Here is a 17628-nt window from a genome sequence, read left to right as displayed (position 1 = left end):
TGGGATTTTGTTAGCAGATATTCTTGAGAGCAAATAATTATGAGAAGTTACTAAGTTTGAACATGACAGTAATAGTAGAGTCTCTGGGTTTCCTTTGACCCTTCACATACCGTCCAGACTCAGTGCTCACTGCATGTATCCTCACTTTACAGATGAGGAACCGCTGAGGCTCAGAGAGGTTAAGTAATTTATCTAAAATCTCTCAGTCTTTAAGTAAGTAGCATTTGAATCCTGATCTGCATGGCTCCAAAGTTGATATATTTTTTTCTCCTGAAGTATTCCTTAAGCACCAAGAAAAAATCCAAAAGATTTATATTGCCATTCCGCGCACTCTGTGTGCTTCGGTGTTACTGAAGGTGTCTCAGCCATCTACCTGCTGGGGTCTGTCACTGTGATTGTCACCCTCAGTTTTCACTTTTTTACACATAGTATTAGCTAAGCTTCCAACCTTGGGGAAGCTGTATAATGTTCACATGTAACTTAAATACCAGTGGGGTAAATATAGATCTTTTTTTTTTTTTTTTAAAAGTCTCTCTCTCCAATGAAACTACACAGAGTGAGAATTACTGCTGCAAATTTGTGGTCAATTTGCTATTAACTACATAGGGATTAATGGATGTGCTTTGAAATGTAGGCTACCTTCTTTCAATTTGCCGTGAGATATTCCACTCTGTCACGAGCATGCTTACGGAGGAAGAAATCTAAGTGAAAGTTTATAAGTAATCAGGCAGCTAAATCTCCTTTCTATGGAAATGTCTTTCCTAGATTAGCCACAAAAGTAAATCAGCTCTAGAAATGTACCTGTAATTTCAAGATATCTTTTAAATAAGCAGATTTCTCATCAGTGTACATGCTCTGTCTCTGAATTCATGCTAACATCAGTAAACTTCCCAAATATATTGCTTCTTTTAATTTTTTTGTGCTTGTGATATTTATGTTCTTGAGGAAAAGTGAAGTGATTCTAGAGTTCTTAAAAGTGGTTATCAGAATGGGTCTATGAGTGTTATAAGTTGCTCTGTGATAGTAAGAGACTAAGGATATTTTATCATGGCTCTGAATCCCATGATCTCTGTGCAAAATCGTTTGGGAATTTTGAGTGTTCTCCTTTGCTTGACATCAAAATGGATTTGCAAATTCTAATGGGAAAAATACTCGCTAAAATATCTACTTTCAGAAGAGGAGTCACAGTGGAAAGATCTGACTCAAGAATAATTAGAATTTGCAGTAGCTAGTACTTAAGGAAACCATGTTGTCATATGAAGCCAATAAACCAAAATGGTTTTTCTTTCCCTGGTGTAAACTTGTATTTAAGTTGGTTTGGATGTGATCTTTTGGGTTTTAATGGGCAGCACTAGGTTTATACTACAGAGGTTTAAGGAGATGGGTGGCTTTTCTTTCTAGGCTAAGGCAAACAGAGAACTGACTGCCAAACCATTTGAGGGCTTGCTTAAGTGCCAGGAAAAGTGCCATTCAAAGAGTGGAACAACAGAAGCTGGGAGTTCCTTTAGGGATATGTAGAACCAGAATAACTAAGTTCCTAGTACCTACGTGCTTTGATGCGAAATTTATTTAAAATCCATGTAGTACTATTGCTTTAATGTCTCTATTATTTATTTATTTGATGCTGTGTGGTATCTGTTTTCTACAAGGAAGTTCTGTATCAGAATAATTTGGGAGTACCCTCTAAGAAGTTGTCTGTTGTGCTCAAGTATAACACAAGTGCAGAGTTATTCTCTTTTTATAGGTGAGCAAACATAACTGATGCTAGTTTAATATTCAGCTAATGATTAATAGAACCAAGATTGCACTAAAAAAAGTACACTTAGTTAGACCCTGTTGCTTCTTTGTGTACTGAATATTCACTGAGTAGCTCATGGAATCAAGATTTGTTCCCAGTGCTACAGGAAATTCTCTCTATATATAATTAAATTTTAGAAATTCATTTTTATGGTATTAAGAGTAATTATTTTTTTAGTTGCTATATAAGACCAAACATTTCTAAACACCCTAAAGCAGAGCACATATGTACAATAATGGTTTTTTAAAGAAGGCATGGAAGATAATAAATTTACCAGAATAGGTGTTCAATTTTGCTAAATTCAGGTTTCTTAGACTAAATTTTTCATTTATTTTCATTTATGTCTGAAAGGCAGAGAGAAAAAATTCCCCTCCACTGTCTCATTGCCCAGGTGCCTTCAATAGACAGATTTGTGTGAGACTGAAATATGGAAACTCCATCCAACTCCCCTGTGGGTTGCAGCAATGAAAGTAGTTGAGCCTGTCTCTTCCATTTCCGGAGAAAAGTGGGACAGCACTTAGGTATGGGATGCAGACATCGTAAGGAGTGTCTAATTGCTAAGCCAAATCCCTACTCCAAGATCATTTTAATACTCAAAGCCAATTAAACTAAAAAAACGCTCTTACTTGCTGGTCAAAATTCAAGGTCTTTCAGTAAGTGTTGCTTAGTGGTAACAGAAACATAGGAAATATACAAACACTTTGAAGAAAAATTTTTGACCAGCAGAAGACCAGTAATACACCCAAGACCTTTGATAGTACATAACGAAAAAGTAAGTTATAGCTTTTGGTTAAAGCACACTTGTGCTTACATACACACACAGTTAAAAATGTTGTTAAATGCCATGGAGTCCAATTCGTGTTCACTAAGTGGTTTATATTATTATTTGTCTGTGACAGTCTGATTATTGACTGAAACAGTGCTATGCAAGAGATCCTTAGTTCCAGTGTGTATTCTGCACTGTCCAAAATAGTAGCCATTGGCTCCTTCTACCCATTTAGCAACGGAAATGGAATTATCAAATAGCATTGTTAAAGTTTAATCTCAAGTAGGTGTGTTAGCTACCTGATATAGTGTGAAAAAAAAATGTGACCCTAAAAGATAGAATAATGATAGATGGCAAGAACATACACACTTTGATTCAGTTTAAGGAAATCTGTCCATAGTTGAGCCATGTGGCTTACACAACTCTGGGGACTTTGAAGGATGTCTTAGTGAGGCATTTTTTTGGGGGGGGGGGATAAAAAAAAATGGAACCCAAGAACGAGTCAATTTGATGGAGACTCAGACTAAATGAGCTGGTAAGGTTCAATTTGAGATTATGAGATCTTTGTTGGAACACAAGGAAGCTCAACTTGAGTGCATTGTGTTAATATCTGCATTTATATTTTCTGAGGATTAAAAAAGGTCTGGGTCTTGAATTTTCTTGGATTTTGGTGTTAGAACACCAATCCTTAAACATGTATGCTTATAACGCTGGAAGCTTGTAAGGCTGTACTTTTTTAAAAAAAAACATTTATGGAAACTTCAGTAAGTTTCTGATGGCAACTTTGGCCTTAGCCAGTGGTTCCACCAGTGTTAGTAAAGTTACTCTTTCCTCTCTACTACCTTTTCTCCTTTCTCACTGTTCCTCTCATTCTTAGTAAATTACCCTGTTATATGGAAATTTCTGACTCAACCATTTTCTTTCTCCCAGTAAGTTACCCAGTTACTTTGTGGTCTCTGATAATGATGTAGATGGTCTGTGATATTAAAGTAATACTTCTGATTTGATGACATATATTATCTCAGCATTTTCAAAACCCAATTGCTTGCAATCTGGTTTGTCTGTGGTTAGCTCCAGTATATCTGTTTGCCAAACAAGTGGTTTAGGTTACTGTGTTTTTCATTTAGCTTTGAATTTGGGATATTAGGAAAAAAAAAAAAAAAACTAGGAACCTGCTTTGATAAATCGCATCAGAATGAAATATTGAGATTAATTCAGTTGCTTTGCTTTTTAAATTGATTCATTACTGTGTGTATCCTTGTGCATTGAAAGTTTATGTATGTCTAGCTGCAATGTTCAAAACCCGTGCATATCATTCTTTTCTATAACACTATTGATGTCTGTTATATACTTCAGTGCTTTCGTACTAATCAGCTCTTCATTACTTTAAGATTACCTAAGCAGAGCTTTTAGTAAAGGTAAAGGTTTATTTTAGATATTTGAAGGTCAAAATAGGATGACCTGTAGGTTCTGGCATCTGGTGGAACCAGCAGAAGACAAGGGACAGTCACGTGGAAGGCTAAAGAGCTGAGCTGAGACACCTTAAGCATACCCTTCTCCGCTCTGGGTGGTCTGCCCTAGAATGCCATCATGATTAGACCATGTCTCTCTACCCTAGCAAACAAATCCAATCCAATCACTTCACAGAGCTTCTTCCTTCAGATGTAATTAGGTGACACTCCACTCTAGTCCATTAGGCATTAAATTTAATCCATTAAAATGCTAACAGAAGGTATTGGGATTTTTTCCCCCATGCAGGAATGAGTTGGATTCTTGAAAGAGTCTGCTTCTGTGTTTCCCGTTGTGTAACAGAGTACTCCGGTTTGAGGTCCAGCTCCACTCACCTGCATTCCAGGTGATAGCTGGAGTGTGGCCCATGCCATCCATGTGGGAAACCTGGCTGGAGTTACAGGCTGCTTGATTCGGCCTCAGCCAGCACCCACACTTGTGGGCATTTTGATGAATTAGCATATGGGAGGTAGGTCTGTGTGTCTGTGTTTTTCTATGAGTCTTGTCATTCAAGTAAATAAAAATAAATCTTATTTTTAAATATGTTGGTGTGAGTTTGGGAAACCAAACTCTATTCAGTTTGTAATAGCTTCCAGCATAACTGAATTTAGTTTCTTATGTGGAACTAATAAAATATTTCTTTGCTGTGAAGAACCACTATTAGTCATTTCTCCTTTTTGATAATGAGAGTGGAGCAGGTTTTGATTTTTTTCCCTTCATACTTTGATGCTTAGAAAGATTATAGACAAATGTAGACCCTTTTTTTTTCTGGACCATGTGGTTTTTTTTTTTTTTTCCCATGAGGAAACAACAGAACTTTCATTCTGAAACATTAAAGGAGTAGTATGAGTTGAATTAATACAACATTACCGCTGCAGTTGATTTATTTTCCTAGTAAATATTTTCTTGCATCACTGTTTCGGTGTTTAAATTGGACTAAAATCCATTATCTCTTTTTATTATTATTTCAGTGTTTTAAAAAGAATTGAAAGAATCCCCTTAATAGACAACAAATTTGAGAATACATAATGTGTAACGAGAAAAGTAAACTGCATTGTAGGATTTTGATATTTACCCTTACTAGTAATTTCTAAAGTCATCTGTTTTAATTATAGTCAGAATACATTATGCAGAGATTTACAAGGTTGGCCCTGGGCCCTGTTCTTAACCAGGAGACTGTTGATAGGGCTTTAACTCTTATTCCTCAGGAATGAATCTAGGCTGGCTCATCGCTAGATGTCTAGTCTTGAGGCAGAGTTAATAAACAGAGATACTTTCACTGCTTTTTAATTTCATCATTGATTTCAAAGAACCCAAAGCACACTTTATTTCTTATTTTAATGTATATTTACTAACATTCTTTTGTTACTTATTGAAACCCATATTCATTTCACCAAGAGATCCTTTTTTTTAAAGATTTATTTATTTATTTATTTATTACAAAGTCAGATATACAGAGAGGAGGAGAGACAGAGAGGAAGATCTTCCATCCGATGATTCACTCCCCAAGTGAGCCGCAATGGCTGGTGCGCGTCGATCCGAAGCCAGGAACCAGGAAACTCCTCTGGGTCTCCCACGCGGGTGCAGGGTCCCAAGGCTTTGGGCCATCCTCGACTGCTTTCCCAGGCCACAAGCAGAGAGCTGGATGGGAAGTGGAGCTGCTGGGATTAGAACCGGTGCCCATATGGGATCCCAGCGTGTTCAAGGCGAGGACTTTAGCCACTAGGCCACTGTGTCGGGCCCAGGAGATCTTTTGTGTAAAAATATTTGGGGCCAGAGAATCCGATTTGGATTCCAGTCTGTTTATTTTGGGAATGATCTTTCTAAGGCTACTCATTTGTTTTTAGTTTCTTCTTAGAGACATTGATAAAACCTTTATCTTCAGGTTGATGGAAGAAATAGATGTGAAAGTACGCTGTAATCTGCAAAATGCTGTGTGCCAGTTGCGACTGCTTGTCCTTACCAAACTTTAGAGAAATTGTGTCTCTAAACTGTCTTGCTTATGCATGGAGGGTGTTTTCCCATGCGCAGAACAATTAATAGCAAGTATATTCCCTGTTTGCAAAGCAATAACTATGTAGTCTATCTGCTACAAATAGCATTTATAGGCAAACAAAATACTTCACAAAGTTCTAGCATTCCATAAAAGGGAGAAGAGATACAGTTGAAAGAAATAGCCTCTAGTGAACGTATTAATCCAGGCATTTTTATGTGGGTGGCAGCTTGTTACGACTGAGTCATAGGAATTGTAGTTTCAGAAACTACTGGAGTGAGGCTAAGAAAAGGGCAGAAGAGAATGGCCTAGGCCAGTGACTGTTTCACTCTTTCAGTTTGTGTTAAGTTAACTTGGAAATGATACTAAGTGTTACAAGTTGTTTTGATAATAATCTGCAACCATTCCTTGAGGGAGAAAATTCTGGATTTCCTTGGAATGGTGTGATTAGATGATATGTACTCACTTTGCATATTTGATGAGTAAAAGTTTTTCTTTCTAACAAAACAATTTAATTCTTGCTTAGAACTTTTAAACTTTTGAATAGAATGCTTCAGCAGTGTAAGCTTTTGCAGTAAGGTCTGGATGGAAATGAAGCATCTCAGGGTAGAATTCGCTGTGATGAGGAGGCTCATGTTAGTAAAAGGTTACGAATAGTAGACCAAATGTGGGGGTGATTTATGAGAACAATTGGACAAGCACCACTGGGTTTGGATTAGGTTAAAGTGGACACAGTGGAAAAGTGTTTCAGAAGTTGGAATGAAAGCCTGGGTTCCTGATTCCCCACCCCACGCCCCCTTGAATGTCCCTTCAGGGAAAGAGGGTGAAAGGAGCTCATGCTATTTGTCCTCAACACTCTTCATACTGTTTACATCCAAGTGGAGTAAGGTGGAGAAAGTGCAAAGTTCTAGCCAGGCTCTTGGGCTGGCTCTGAAGTGTTTTCTGTCATTACCAGTCTGGTTACTGATTTACAAAGGTGACCGAAGGCTGCTAGGCTGCAGTAAAATGATTGTATAGGGATTACATAGGAAGATCTTGAAAAAAAAATGTAGTAGATGCAGATGAAATTATACATTGAGGAAATATTTCAGAATAAATAATATTTGGATGCATCTGGTAAAATCTACACTTGATCTTAGTCAAAAGGCCAAGAAACGATAGCACGTAGTAAAATCTGAGATGCTACTTCAGTGTATTTGAGATTGCTATTCTGGATGTACTCTTTTTGCTTTTCAGTGGTTTATTTATTTTTATTGGAAAGGCTGATTTACAGAGAGAAGGAGATACAGAGAAAAAGATCTTCTATCCACTGGTTCACTCCCCAACAACCAGAGCTGAGCCAATCCAAAGGCAGAAGCCGTAGTTCAGGGTTGCAAGACTTTGGCCCATCCTCTACTGCTTTAACAGGCCACAAGCAGGGCCACAAGCAGGGAGCAGCTAGGAGATGAACCAGTGTCCCTGTGTGATTCTGGCGCATAGAAGGTGAGGATTTAGGCATTCGGCCGTTGCGCCAAGCCCTCTGTATTGTTGTGTCCATACACTGCCTTAAAGCCTTTAAGATCTATCTCAGGCTGTACTCATATATGTAGTAAGTAAAAATTCTGTCTTTGCCTTTTTTGTCTTTTAAGATCAGTTTATCATAATTAAATTTGTAGTCCAGCCTTGCTATTTAGATATCCAGAAATTTTTAGGGAGAGGTCATGTTAATGTAATTAATAATTCAGAAACTAGGCACACCTGTTAGGTCAAACTACGCATTTTTGGTTTCACAATATAGATTGTTAATGAAATGAAAGGAAATGGAAATATATTTGCATTTAATTATAAAATTTAAAATGCAATGTTAAAACATTATAGAAAGAAAAAGAAACACAGCGATCTTTTAACCTACCACCCAGTTTGAATGGGTCTTAATATTTTGACTTAGTTGCATTAGCCTTCCTTTTTGCTGCTGTGTAACCAGCAGGCATTTTTTTTTTAAGATTTATTCATTTTATTACAGCCAGATATACAGAGAGGAGGAGAGACAGAGAGGAAGATCTTCTGTCCAATGATTCACTCCCTAAGTGAGCCGCAACGGGCCGATGTGCGCCCATCCGATGCCCGGAACCTGGAACCTCTTCCGGGTCTCCCACTCAGGTGCAGTGTCCCAATGCATTGGGCCGTCCTCAGCTGCTTTCCCAGGCCACAAGCAGGGAGCTGGATGGGAAGTGGAGCTGCCGGGATTAGAACCGGCGTCCATATGGGATCCCGGGGCTTTCAAGGCGAGGACTTTAGCCGCTAGGCCACGTCGCCGGGCCCCACCAGCAGGTATTTCCAAGGCCATCCTCTCACATCTCCCCTTTCCTTAGAGGCAGTTGCCACTTTGATTCAGTGCCATTTATTTATTAGTTCATTCACAGATTTGTTTATGTATTTGAAAAGCAAGGACAGGGCAGAGTGAAGGAGGAACTTGTGGGGAGGGGCATATATAGAGAGAGACTCCATTTGTTGGGCTGAATTTTTCTCTCTAAAGATTGTTTTTGATTCATTTTCGTTGGGGCCGGCATTGTGACGCAGCTTGTTCAGCTTTCTCTGGGGATGCCAGTATTCCTTGTTAGAGTGCTGGTTCTAGTCCTGGATCTTGTTTGGATCCCACCTGCTTGCTAGTGTGCCTGGGAAGACGATGGGTGATGTTCCTGTACATGAGCCACTCCCTCCTATGACATGTGATGAAGATGTGGATAGAATTCCTGGTGGCTGGCTTTGGTCTGGCCCAATCCTGAGTGTTTGAGGTATTTGGGGGAGAGGGTAAACTAGCAGAAGAAATACATATCTCACTTTTCTTATTTCTCTCTTCCCCTTTCTCCTCCTCTCGGTGCTGCTATGCCTTTAAAATAAATAAATAGACCTTTAAAAAAATAAAATTTTGTTTGGTACTTGTACCATTTTAATAAAGGGGAATGTAGTATTTCAGTACATCAGAGTGTTTGAATCAGGCAGTTAGCTTTTCTCTTTACTGAGTCTGTAGCCTACCTGCTCTGCTCTTCCAGTTCTCTGTAATATGCTTTTGTGAACTAGAGACACTGTTCACTGTGCGTAAAAAGGCCTTCTTACTTCTGTCTGCCGAGCTTTGGTTTCTCAGGAAAGGATAAGTTCATGTGTGAATGTATATCTGAATATAAGTGCAGAGTAGTAAGGGAGTGTCATACATTCTTTTAAATGTCCTCAGAGGTAAATCTAAAGCTGCAGAAAGCAATCTATCACCTTGTATAAATGCTACGGGGATAGTTTTATGAGTCTAACACATAGTAGTCTGAGGCCTTGAGGAATTTTTCTTTTATAACATGAGTTATGGGACCGGTGTGATAGCATAGTGGTTAAAGTCCTAGCAGGTGCCGGTTCTGGGAGACCCAGAAGAGCTCCTGGCTCCTGGCTTTGGATTGGCTCAGCTCCAGCCGTTGCGGCCACTTGGGGAGTGAACCATTGGATGGAAGATCTTCCTCTCTGTCTCTCCTCCTCTCTGCCTGTCTGCCTTTTCAATAAAAAATAAATAAATCTTTTTTAAAAAACATGAGTTATGTATTTGTATTAGAGTGAGAACATAACATCCAGACTACACATTCTTAAAACATTTCTCCGTGTTGTTTTGGCATGTTCTTTTTATTAACCAGGGATTTAGTTGTATTTTGGTGTATTGTAGACCTGGGAGATCAGCAAATTACCTTGCCAGTGCCTCCCGATGAGGCAGAGTTGGGGTACCTGTCTGATTTCCTACAGAGTCCCCATTTTCCTTTGTTTGCGAGTTATTTTGGACAGCTCTAAATTTAGAGAGATCCAGATACGCAGGAGGGGAATCCACTGAAGAATATGATCTTTCTTGAAATAGAGATCTCTTGCTGCTACCCAAGGAGCTGATTGTGCACACTCTGTGAATCTCTGGGAGAGGCTCCTGAGAACCAGAGGGTGATTCATAGTTGAGTTTTCTTTTCTTTTCCCTGACCCACGCCGGCAAGAACTCTGCTGTCTCAGCAGTGGTGTGACTCTATTATTTCAGGGGCTTTTATTCTCCCTGGGTACAGGCAGGCTACAATATCTAATGCTGTGGTTAATGTCCTTACCTTAGGTGGCACTGTATGCTTGTCGCTGAGCAGGCCTTATGTAGATTTTTGTGAATGAAGATTCCATGCTCACCTAGTCAATGTTAGGTGCATTAGAGAGTACAAATTTGATTGTCTTGAAAAATTAAAAGTGGTTTATGAATTAAGCAATCTTTTTATGCTAGAATACTGCTAATGTACTTTCCCGTCTGATCATCTTTCCTCATCCTCCCAGTGTGCAGAGACTTCGCTGTCCTGGAGGACCACACCCTGGCTCACAATCTGCAGGAACAAGAGAGTGAGTAATGGCTCTCATTCCTGTGCCTCGGGTTGCTTTTGTTTGTTGTAGCTCCAAGCTGATTTCTTAGGGTCACGTAAGAAGAGAACACAGGCACATGGCCAGACCATCTTTAGTACCTCCTGGAGGATTTGTCTAGGCAAATGATGGCTGGATGAAGAATGAATATTTGGATGTTTGTGAGTGAGAAAGGTTATCAAAAACTGGGTATTGGAATATAGGAAGAAAAGAGGGACTTGCCCCTTTTCCTTTGCCTCAAATATGGGTGGAATGGTGGCTGCAAGTGTTTCCTGGGTATGTCAGAGGCTGGCATAGGAAACTTCCTACCTGTAGAACGGAAATCTGAGTCTAAAAATGGTGTCTAGGTCATACTGTTGTGTTCTGAGTATTTATCTAATGTGCTGATTGTAAACAAATCCACGTTATGTACATGTTCATGAATATGTGATTTATGAAAAAATTACGGGGAAGTATACAAATCCAGTTAGATTGGTAATGTGATTATAGAATGATACATTCTGTGCTGCCTTTTAGACATTGTTATTGAGAATTTAAATGAAGTGTTAAATGTGAAGTGTTACTGGGGTAAAGCTCTTGTTAAGTGTTAATGTCAATTATCTCAAGCAAGCCAAACCATTGTCACTGCTCTGCTTTGTCTTCTGTCTCAGTTGAGCATCACTTGGCATCCAACGTTCAGCGGAGTCGTTTGGTCCAGCATGATCTCCAGGTGGCCAAGCAGCTCCAAGAAGAAGACCTGAAAGCCCAGGCTCAGCGCCAGAAACGCTACAAAGACCTGTGAGGATTTGGGAGGTGGGAGGGTGAAATTTCAGGACTGATTTCCTCTGTGGAGCCAATAGTCAGGATAGGTGAGCAGTAGACCTATCCAGTCATTTGCTGTTACATTAAGAATCATACAGTGGTTGTCTAAAATTTTTCTTTCACTTGAAAACTTCCCTTTGCTGTTGGACCCCTTACTGTATTTTGGGGCATAGGCATTTCTTGTGAATTGTAGCATTATTAGTTGTGCAGTGTTGCAGTCATTGATCGATCTGTGTGAATTATCCACAAAGCCAGAAAATCAGTGTATATCTCCTTCCCCTATAGTTTGTTCGGGAAATCCAGTGAAATAACAACCAGGAGTATAGGGTTGTAGGGGGTCCTTTGTTATTTCCTAGACGGGTTTGCATCTCTTCTCTTCCTCGAGCATGTTACTCTCCAAGAAAATTGTCGAATGGTATGAAAAGCTGTAAATTGTCCTTGGTTCTTTTTATCACTTCAGTAGCTAAAAATACTCTCTTTCAATTTCCCCTTTTAATGAAAATGATCATTTGAAAAACTGTTATCCTTTCAGCACCATTATTATTATTATTTACTCTTTTTCAGTGTTTTAAATTTCATGGGATCCATTTATTTTCTGTCTTTTACAACCCAACTCTGTAGTGGTAGATGTATCCACTAGATAATTGTGTTAAGAACCAAGGGAAAAAAGCAGGAAGTGAAGGTTCTTTTAAATTTTTTATATTTATCTATTTGTTTATTTTGAAAGAGTCAAGAAAAATGGGAGAGACAGAAAGTGAGAGAGTTATCTTCTGCTGGTTCCCTTACTTGGATACAGAGACTCAGCCCTTAGGCTGAACTCCATTGCCTTCCCAGGTACACTAGCAGGAAGCTGGATTGGAACTGGAGCATCTAGAACTCAAAAGTGCTGTCCATATGGCGTGCCAGTACCACAGGGGGGATTAGCATGCTCTGCCACAGTGCCAGCAAGGTCCTCTTAATTTACTTTAGCTTTATGTGTTTGCCTTTGTAGGAAGGACGTTATTCATCATTTTGCTAAACTTCCTTATTTTGTAAACAGATTCTATGATTGGCCGAACTTGGTGCATTGAAAGGCATAGGAAACCAGAGATAAGGAGAAAACACAGATAGCTGTTGCTTCTAAGAGCTCCAGGCAAACACTCTGAGCACTATATGTCTAGAATTAAAGGAAGGTGCAGTGGCTCAGTGGCTAAACTCTCACCTTGCACACGCTGGGGTCCTATGTGGGCATCAGTTCGTGTTTTGGCTGTTGCACTTCTCACCCATTTAGCTCCCTGGTTGTGGCCTGGGAGAACATTGGAGTATAGCACAAAGCCTTGGAACCCTGCAAGCTCTGGTTCCTGGCTTTGATTTGATTCAGTTCTACCATTGAGTCTACTTGGGAGTGAACCACCACATGGAAGATCTTTCTGTCTGTCTCTCCTTGTCTCCGTAAGTCTGATCTTTCCATTAAAAAAAAAAAAATTAAAAAGAAACAATTACAGAAAAGAGTTACAGATAATTGAATGATAAATTCCATGCCTGTGAAGGGAGAAGAGGCTATAAAATCTTCACAACATAGGTGATTTTCTAAAATCTGAACCTTGATGGCTAATTAGGAATTTATAGGATAATGAAAGAGAATTATTTTTATAGCAAATATAAAGTCAGGAGGAAGAAACTTCTGCAAGAAGTTGAGTAATAACAGGGTGGGTATTATGATTGGGGATGTAAGTAGAAGATGAAGCCAGAAAGGTTGTCAAAAGCTGGACTAAAAAAAGATCTTTAAACTAAAGAGCTCCTAATTTAAAAAGCTAACGAATTTAGATATTTTGGAAAAATTAAATGTTTTAACTTTTTATTTATTTTCATTTTATTTGCAAAATAGAGACACAGAGAGAAGCACAGAGATTTTCCCATTTGTTGGCTTACTCCGCAACTGCCCACAAAAGCCAGGACCCCATCCTGATGAAGGCAGGGATCTGACATTCTGTCTGGGTCTCCAAATCTGTGGTAGCGAACTGAATGCTTAGCCACCATCTGATCTGCTGTTGCCTAGGATTTGTGCATTAGTAGGAAGACTGATTAGAAGCAGAGGAGCCTAGACCTTGAACTGTGTGCCCTGATACAGGATGTGGGTGTCTCAAGTGGCATCTTAACTGTTGTGCCAAACTCAGAGCTATAGACTTTATATCACAAGGAATAGGCAGCCATTGAAGGAATTTTAGGTTGTCACTTTGAGCACTATGGAAGTTGGGTAGATAAAGGCTTAGAGGGTAAAATTTTAGGGAACTCTTGATCAATCGCTAAATGAGATAAGAGAATTGGTTCTAGGACATTGATTCTAGAGAAAATACAGAAGACAATGATGCCTGAAATTAAGGTCATGATAATGGGCAGAATTAGAATGTTGATGGTAAGGTAAGTTATTAAAGAAAAAAAACCTGTAAAATACAAACCAGGAATTAGAGAGTGATAGCTTATATATCCAAATGAGGGGACCAGGGAGGATGTTTCTGCCTGGGACTCCCAAGGCTTTGTTAGTATTTAATAAGTTAGAAAGGAAGGCTTTCAGTTTCCCTCCTGGCAGTGTTGAAAGTCAGCATCATGGGGTGGGTGAGATGCTGCAGGTTTTAATCAGGTAAAACCCATTCATTCAGTTTGGTCCTGGGGAACCATGTAAAGCAAGACTTCTCAATCACTTAGTGCTCTTTTCTCGTTTACTTCTGCATCCTTAGAATTCTGCATGACAGACCTCATTAAAGATAATCTTGGAAATATGGTTAGTAATAAATCAGCTCACTTCTGTGTCACTTGTGCCTTTCAGTGTTTCGTTGGCATATTCCTCCTTTGTCATGCTATTGCTTTAGTGCTTTATTACCACTTTGTGACTACCTAGACCTGTATGAATTTTACATTAATTTTGGAAGCCCAGGTAGAGAAGTCTTTGAAAACCAAAACTATGAGTTTGTGTATAATTCTGAATTATTCTAAGTAACAAAAAGAGTGAATATAAATAGAGATCGCTATAGGTAGATTTTTATCCCCCCCTCCTTTTTGTTTGAGATAATAGCAGTCCTTGTATCAGACTTGGAATTGACCATCCTTCAGTCTAAATGCTTTTATAATAAATGACATGAGAAGGCTTAATCGTTAGTGCTCAACGCAAGGTAAGAAGTCAAAGCTTCAGATTTCTAGTCCAGTAGTTTTCCTACTGATTAAAAATTATGCCATTCCCTGCAAGTTTCTTCGATGTTGTGTGTATTCTTTTGCTCTCATTCTTCCTTGGTGTGGTGCTTATACATGAACATGTGTACATACGAATGTACTTTTCGCTACATCTCTTTATGTACAAACATGTTTAAAATGATTGTTTCTTTATGTAAATGAGAGTCTTTTCATATTTTCAGTTTTGTTAAAATATTTATTTTTCAGTTCTAGAAAGTTAGGATACTATTCTCTCCCCAGTCTCAACTCTTTTCAATTACAAAACACTGACATTAAACACGGAATATGCTACCAACAGTGTGAATCACGGAGTATTTTAGGTGTACTCAGGAAGATGAAAATGAGGAAATGAATTGCATATAAAAATCAATTGTAATTTTATTCCATCATATTTTTAGATAGTCAGCATCCTGCAAATTTTTTCCAGGCCTTTAGCAAGCAACTGGCTCAGAACTTTCTCTGCTTTCTCCAGGCATTAGCAGGGAGCTAGAACAGAAAGGGAGCAGCCAGAACTGGAACCACTGCCCACATGGGATACTGACTTTGCAGGATTACCTGCCTTTCCACACTGCCATCCCAGGGAACTGCTCCTTGAAAGGGCCTCTTCCTCCTACTAAAATGATTTTCCCTGTATCTTCCCCTGGAATGTCGTATTTTTTTTTTTCATTTTTGAGGGCTCAATGAAGAATTGTTTATTTTTGTATCCTTAGCAGTAAAAATGGTGTCTGGTTCATGGTAGGTATTATTTCTATTTTGTTGAATGCATGAATGCCAAAAACCAACCTACCAACCTACCAAACAGATAAATAAAATAACCATTCAGTTATACACACAAAATAAGTATTAACAGTGTTACAATATTTGACTTTCTTAGTGGCCAGTGTTAAGAATATTGATATTAACCAGAAAGTCTTCTATAGGAAATCATGACTGGGTAACTTACACACTTCTGTCTTCCTTTTGAAGCATAATTTTTAAAAAGTGTGTTCTTGGTCAAGACTAAAGTGATATTTAAACCAGTTATAAATTCATCTCAAAATTATTCTATTTTAGTTGACCACAATAATGAGACATTGTAGTGAGCTGACACTCAGACTGTTTCTGTATATTGTCTACTTGAATATTTGTGAATATTGATCTCACAGTCTGCAACAGGTTTGCTATATCTTGGGAAAACACGCCTTTAGTCTAGAGAGTGGCCTTAGAGTTAAGGAATATGGTACTATAGAGAAAAGATGAACATTCCCATTGTAAGATTTGCAAATCAGAATCAGGTTATGCCACATTTTTCTTTCTAATCTTAGGAATGTGATGTAACATCTTTAGGCCTCAGATTTCTCATCTGTAAAATGTGACAGTTTCAGCCTCTTTGTATCATGCTCCTGTGGATTAAGTGCGGTCTAACTCTACATTGGTTTATAGTGCAATTATTCAGTAATAAGTGCTTTATTTTTAAAAACTGTTACCGTTTATTTCCTTTGTTCATGTTGGTTTTTGTTGTTTTGTTTTTGTTTTTGTTTTTCTTTGTTTTAGCGAACAGCAAGACTGTGAGATTGCTCAGGAAATTCAGGAGAAGCTGACTATTGAGGCAGAGAGACGCCGCATTCAGGAGCAGAAGGATGAGGTACCACCTAGTTAATGCCCCTCCGCTTGTGGGGAAAGGGTGTCAGCTATAGAGGAAGGCCTTTTTAGTAGCCATGGGTTCATTGCAGGTTTGTTGAGTGTTCAGCAGAACTCTCCTCATTGGGGAAGCTGTCCTCCAAGCATTGTCCTCCACGAACCACTATTGTGTTGTGATCAGTTGTGAAAGTCTTGAGAGATGATAATGGTTATGCATAAACATAAAGCTGGTTTCCTGCTACTGCTAAAGCGAAAAAAAAAAAAGAAGAAGAAAGAAAGAAAGAAAAAGAAGAAAACGAAATGCCACAGTGTTGCTTGATAAGGTGACAATTACTCCACCACAGTGTGGGAGACTAGCAGTATAAACTGGGTGTTGGTAGGATCATGCTGCTTCCTGGGAAGGATAGTTTTCTGCCTGGTTCCCCCTGTTGGTGATTTTTGGCAACCTGTGGTATCCCTTGAACTGTCTCTGCATCTCTTCAGTTTGTGTCTCTGTTATCAGACAACCCGCTGTCCTCCGTTTACCTTTGTGCCGTTTTGTCGTCTTCTAAGGTCACCTGTTAATAAGTTGAAGAACCACACTAATTCAATATTTGACACATCTGTCAAGATTCTTTTTTTCCAAAATAACATCCCATTCTGAGGTTTTGAGTGAAAATGAATTTTGGGGCATTTTACAGCTTCCAACAAGGTTGGCTGTGCCCAGTTTATTTTTTTTGTTTGTTTGCTTACATTTCCCAAGAGAGATGACCTGAATGATGCCTGAGTCAAGGACTAGTCCTTCTATGAAACTACAGTGTGATATTTCTCTCTCATCTTTTTTTTTCTTAATGACCTTTTGACATGGAGAACTAATCTGATTTTGTATGCATTTTTAAATTTTATATTATATATATATTCTAAAGCTGACAATGATTACAATTAGCAATGTCATTTAGTTTGTGAGAAGACCTGAATTTACAGTAAATATTAATTTTCTCTTGTGTTTATATTCTCAGCCCTTCTTCCAAATAGCTTACTACACTTTATATCAATTCTGTTGATCTTCTCTCATACCCGTCATGCTGTTACTGGCCACTGGCCACTGACTTGGTGTGTAATGGAGAAGAAAACTGATTCGTCATTTTAAATCTTAGAATGACCCTCTATTCTGTGAATGCCACCTCAGAAAGTCCATTGAGTGCTTACAGGGCAAGCTACTAATTATGTAAACCGAAGCTGTACTGAGCAGACAGATGTGTAGGAGTCTCATGCAGTAGGTGTGAATCGGCGTCATTCAGAAGCCACCTGCGCATGCGGCCATCGCCACTGAACTGCTTTTGTTTCTCCAACTTCTTACTCTTCACAAGAGAGAAGCACCTGATATGAGTGTGTTTAGTTATTTCTTTTAAAAATGAACTGTTAATGATGTCGAAATCAGAATCGTTAAGTAAGAATTAGATTTTTTTTCTTAATTATTCACATTCTCAACATGGAAGACTTTCTTGGTACGGCTTGTGTTGCTTTTCCTTAATAGTTTGCTCTGAGAACGGAAGTGGG

At 38.8% G+C, this 17628-nt stretch overlaps 1 protein-coding gene across 2 annotated transcripts in view; it reads left to right on the top strand.

Moving 5' to 3' along the window:
• Positions 1-17628, top strand: part of CCDC50 (coiled-coil domain containing 50) — a 64978-nt gene that overhangs the window by 16222 nt on the left and 31128 nt on the right. For both annotated transcript variants that reach the window (XM_012928651.3, XM_012928647.3), the window contains exons 2-4: positions 10381-10443; positions 11112-11238; positions 16003-16093. In XM_012928651.3, coding sequence (XP_012784105.2) covers positions 10381-10443; positions 11112-11238; positions 16003-16093 — 281 coding nt within the window. The remainder of the gene's footprint in view (positions 1-10380; positions 10444-11111; positions 11239-16002; positions 16094-17628) is intronic.

The sequence above is a fragment of the Ochotona princeps genome, chromosome 3 (genome assembly GCF_030435755.1).
Source record: "Ochotona princeps isolate mOchPri1 chromosome 3, mOchPri1.hap1, whole genome shotgun sequence".
NCBI classification, from domain to species: Eukaryota; Metazoa; Chordata; class Mammalia; order Lagomorpha; family Ochotonidae; genus Ochotona; species Ochotona princeps.
Note: the sequence above shows the minus strand (reverse complement) of the source record. Positions and strands in the feature narration are given on the sequence as shown.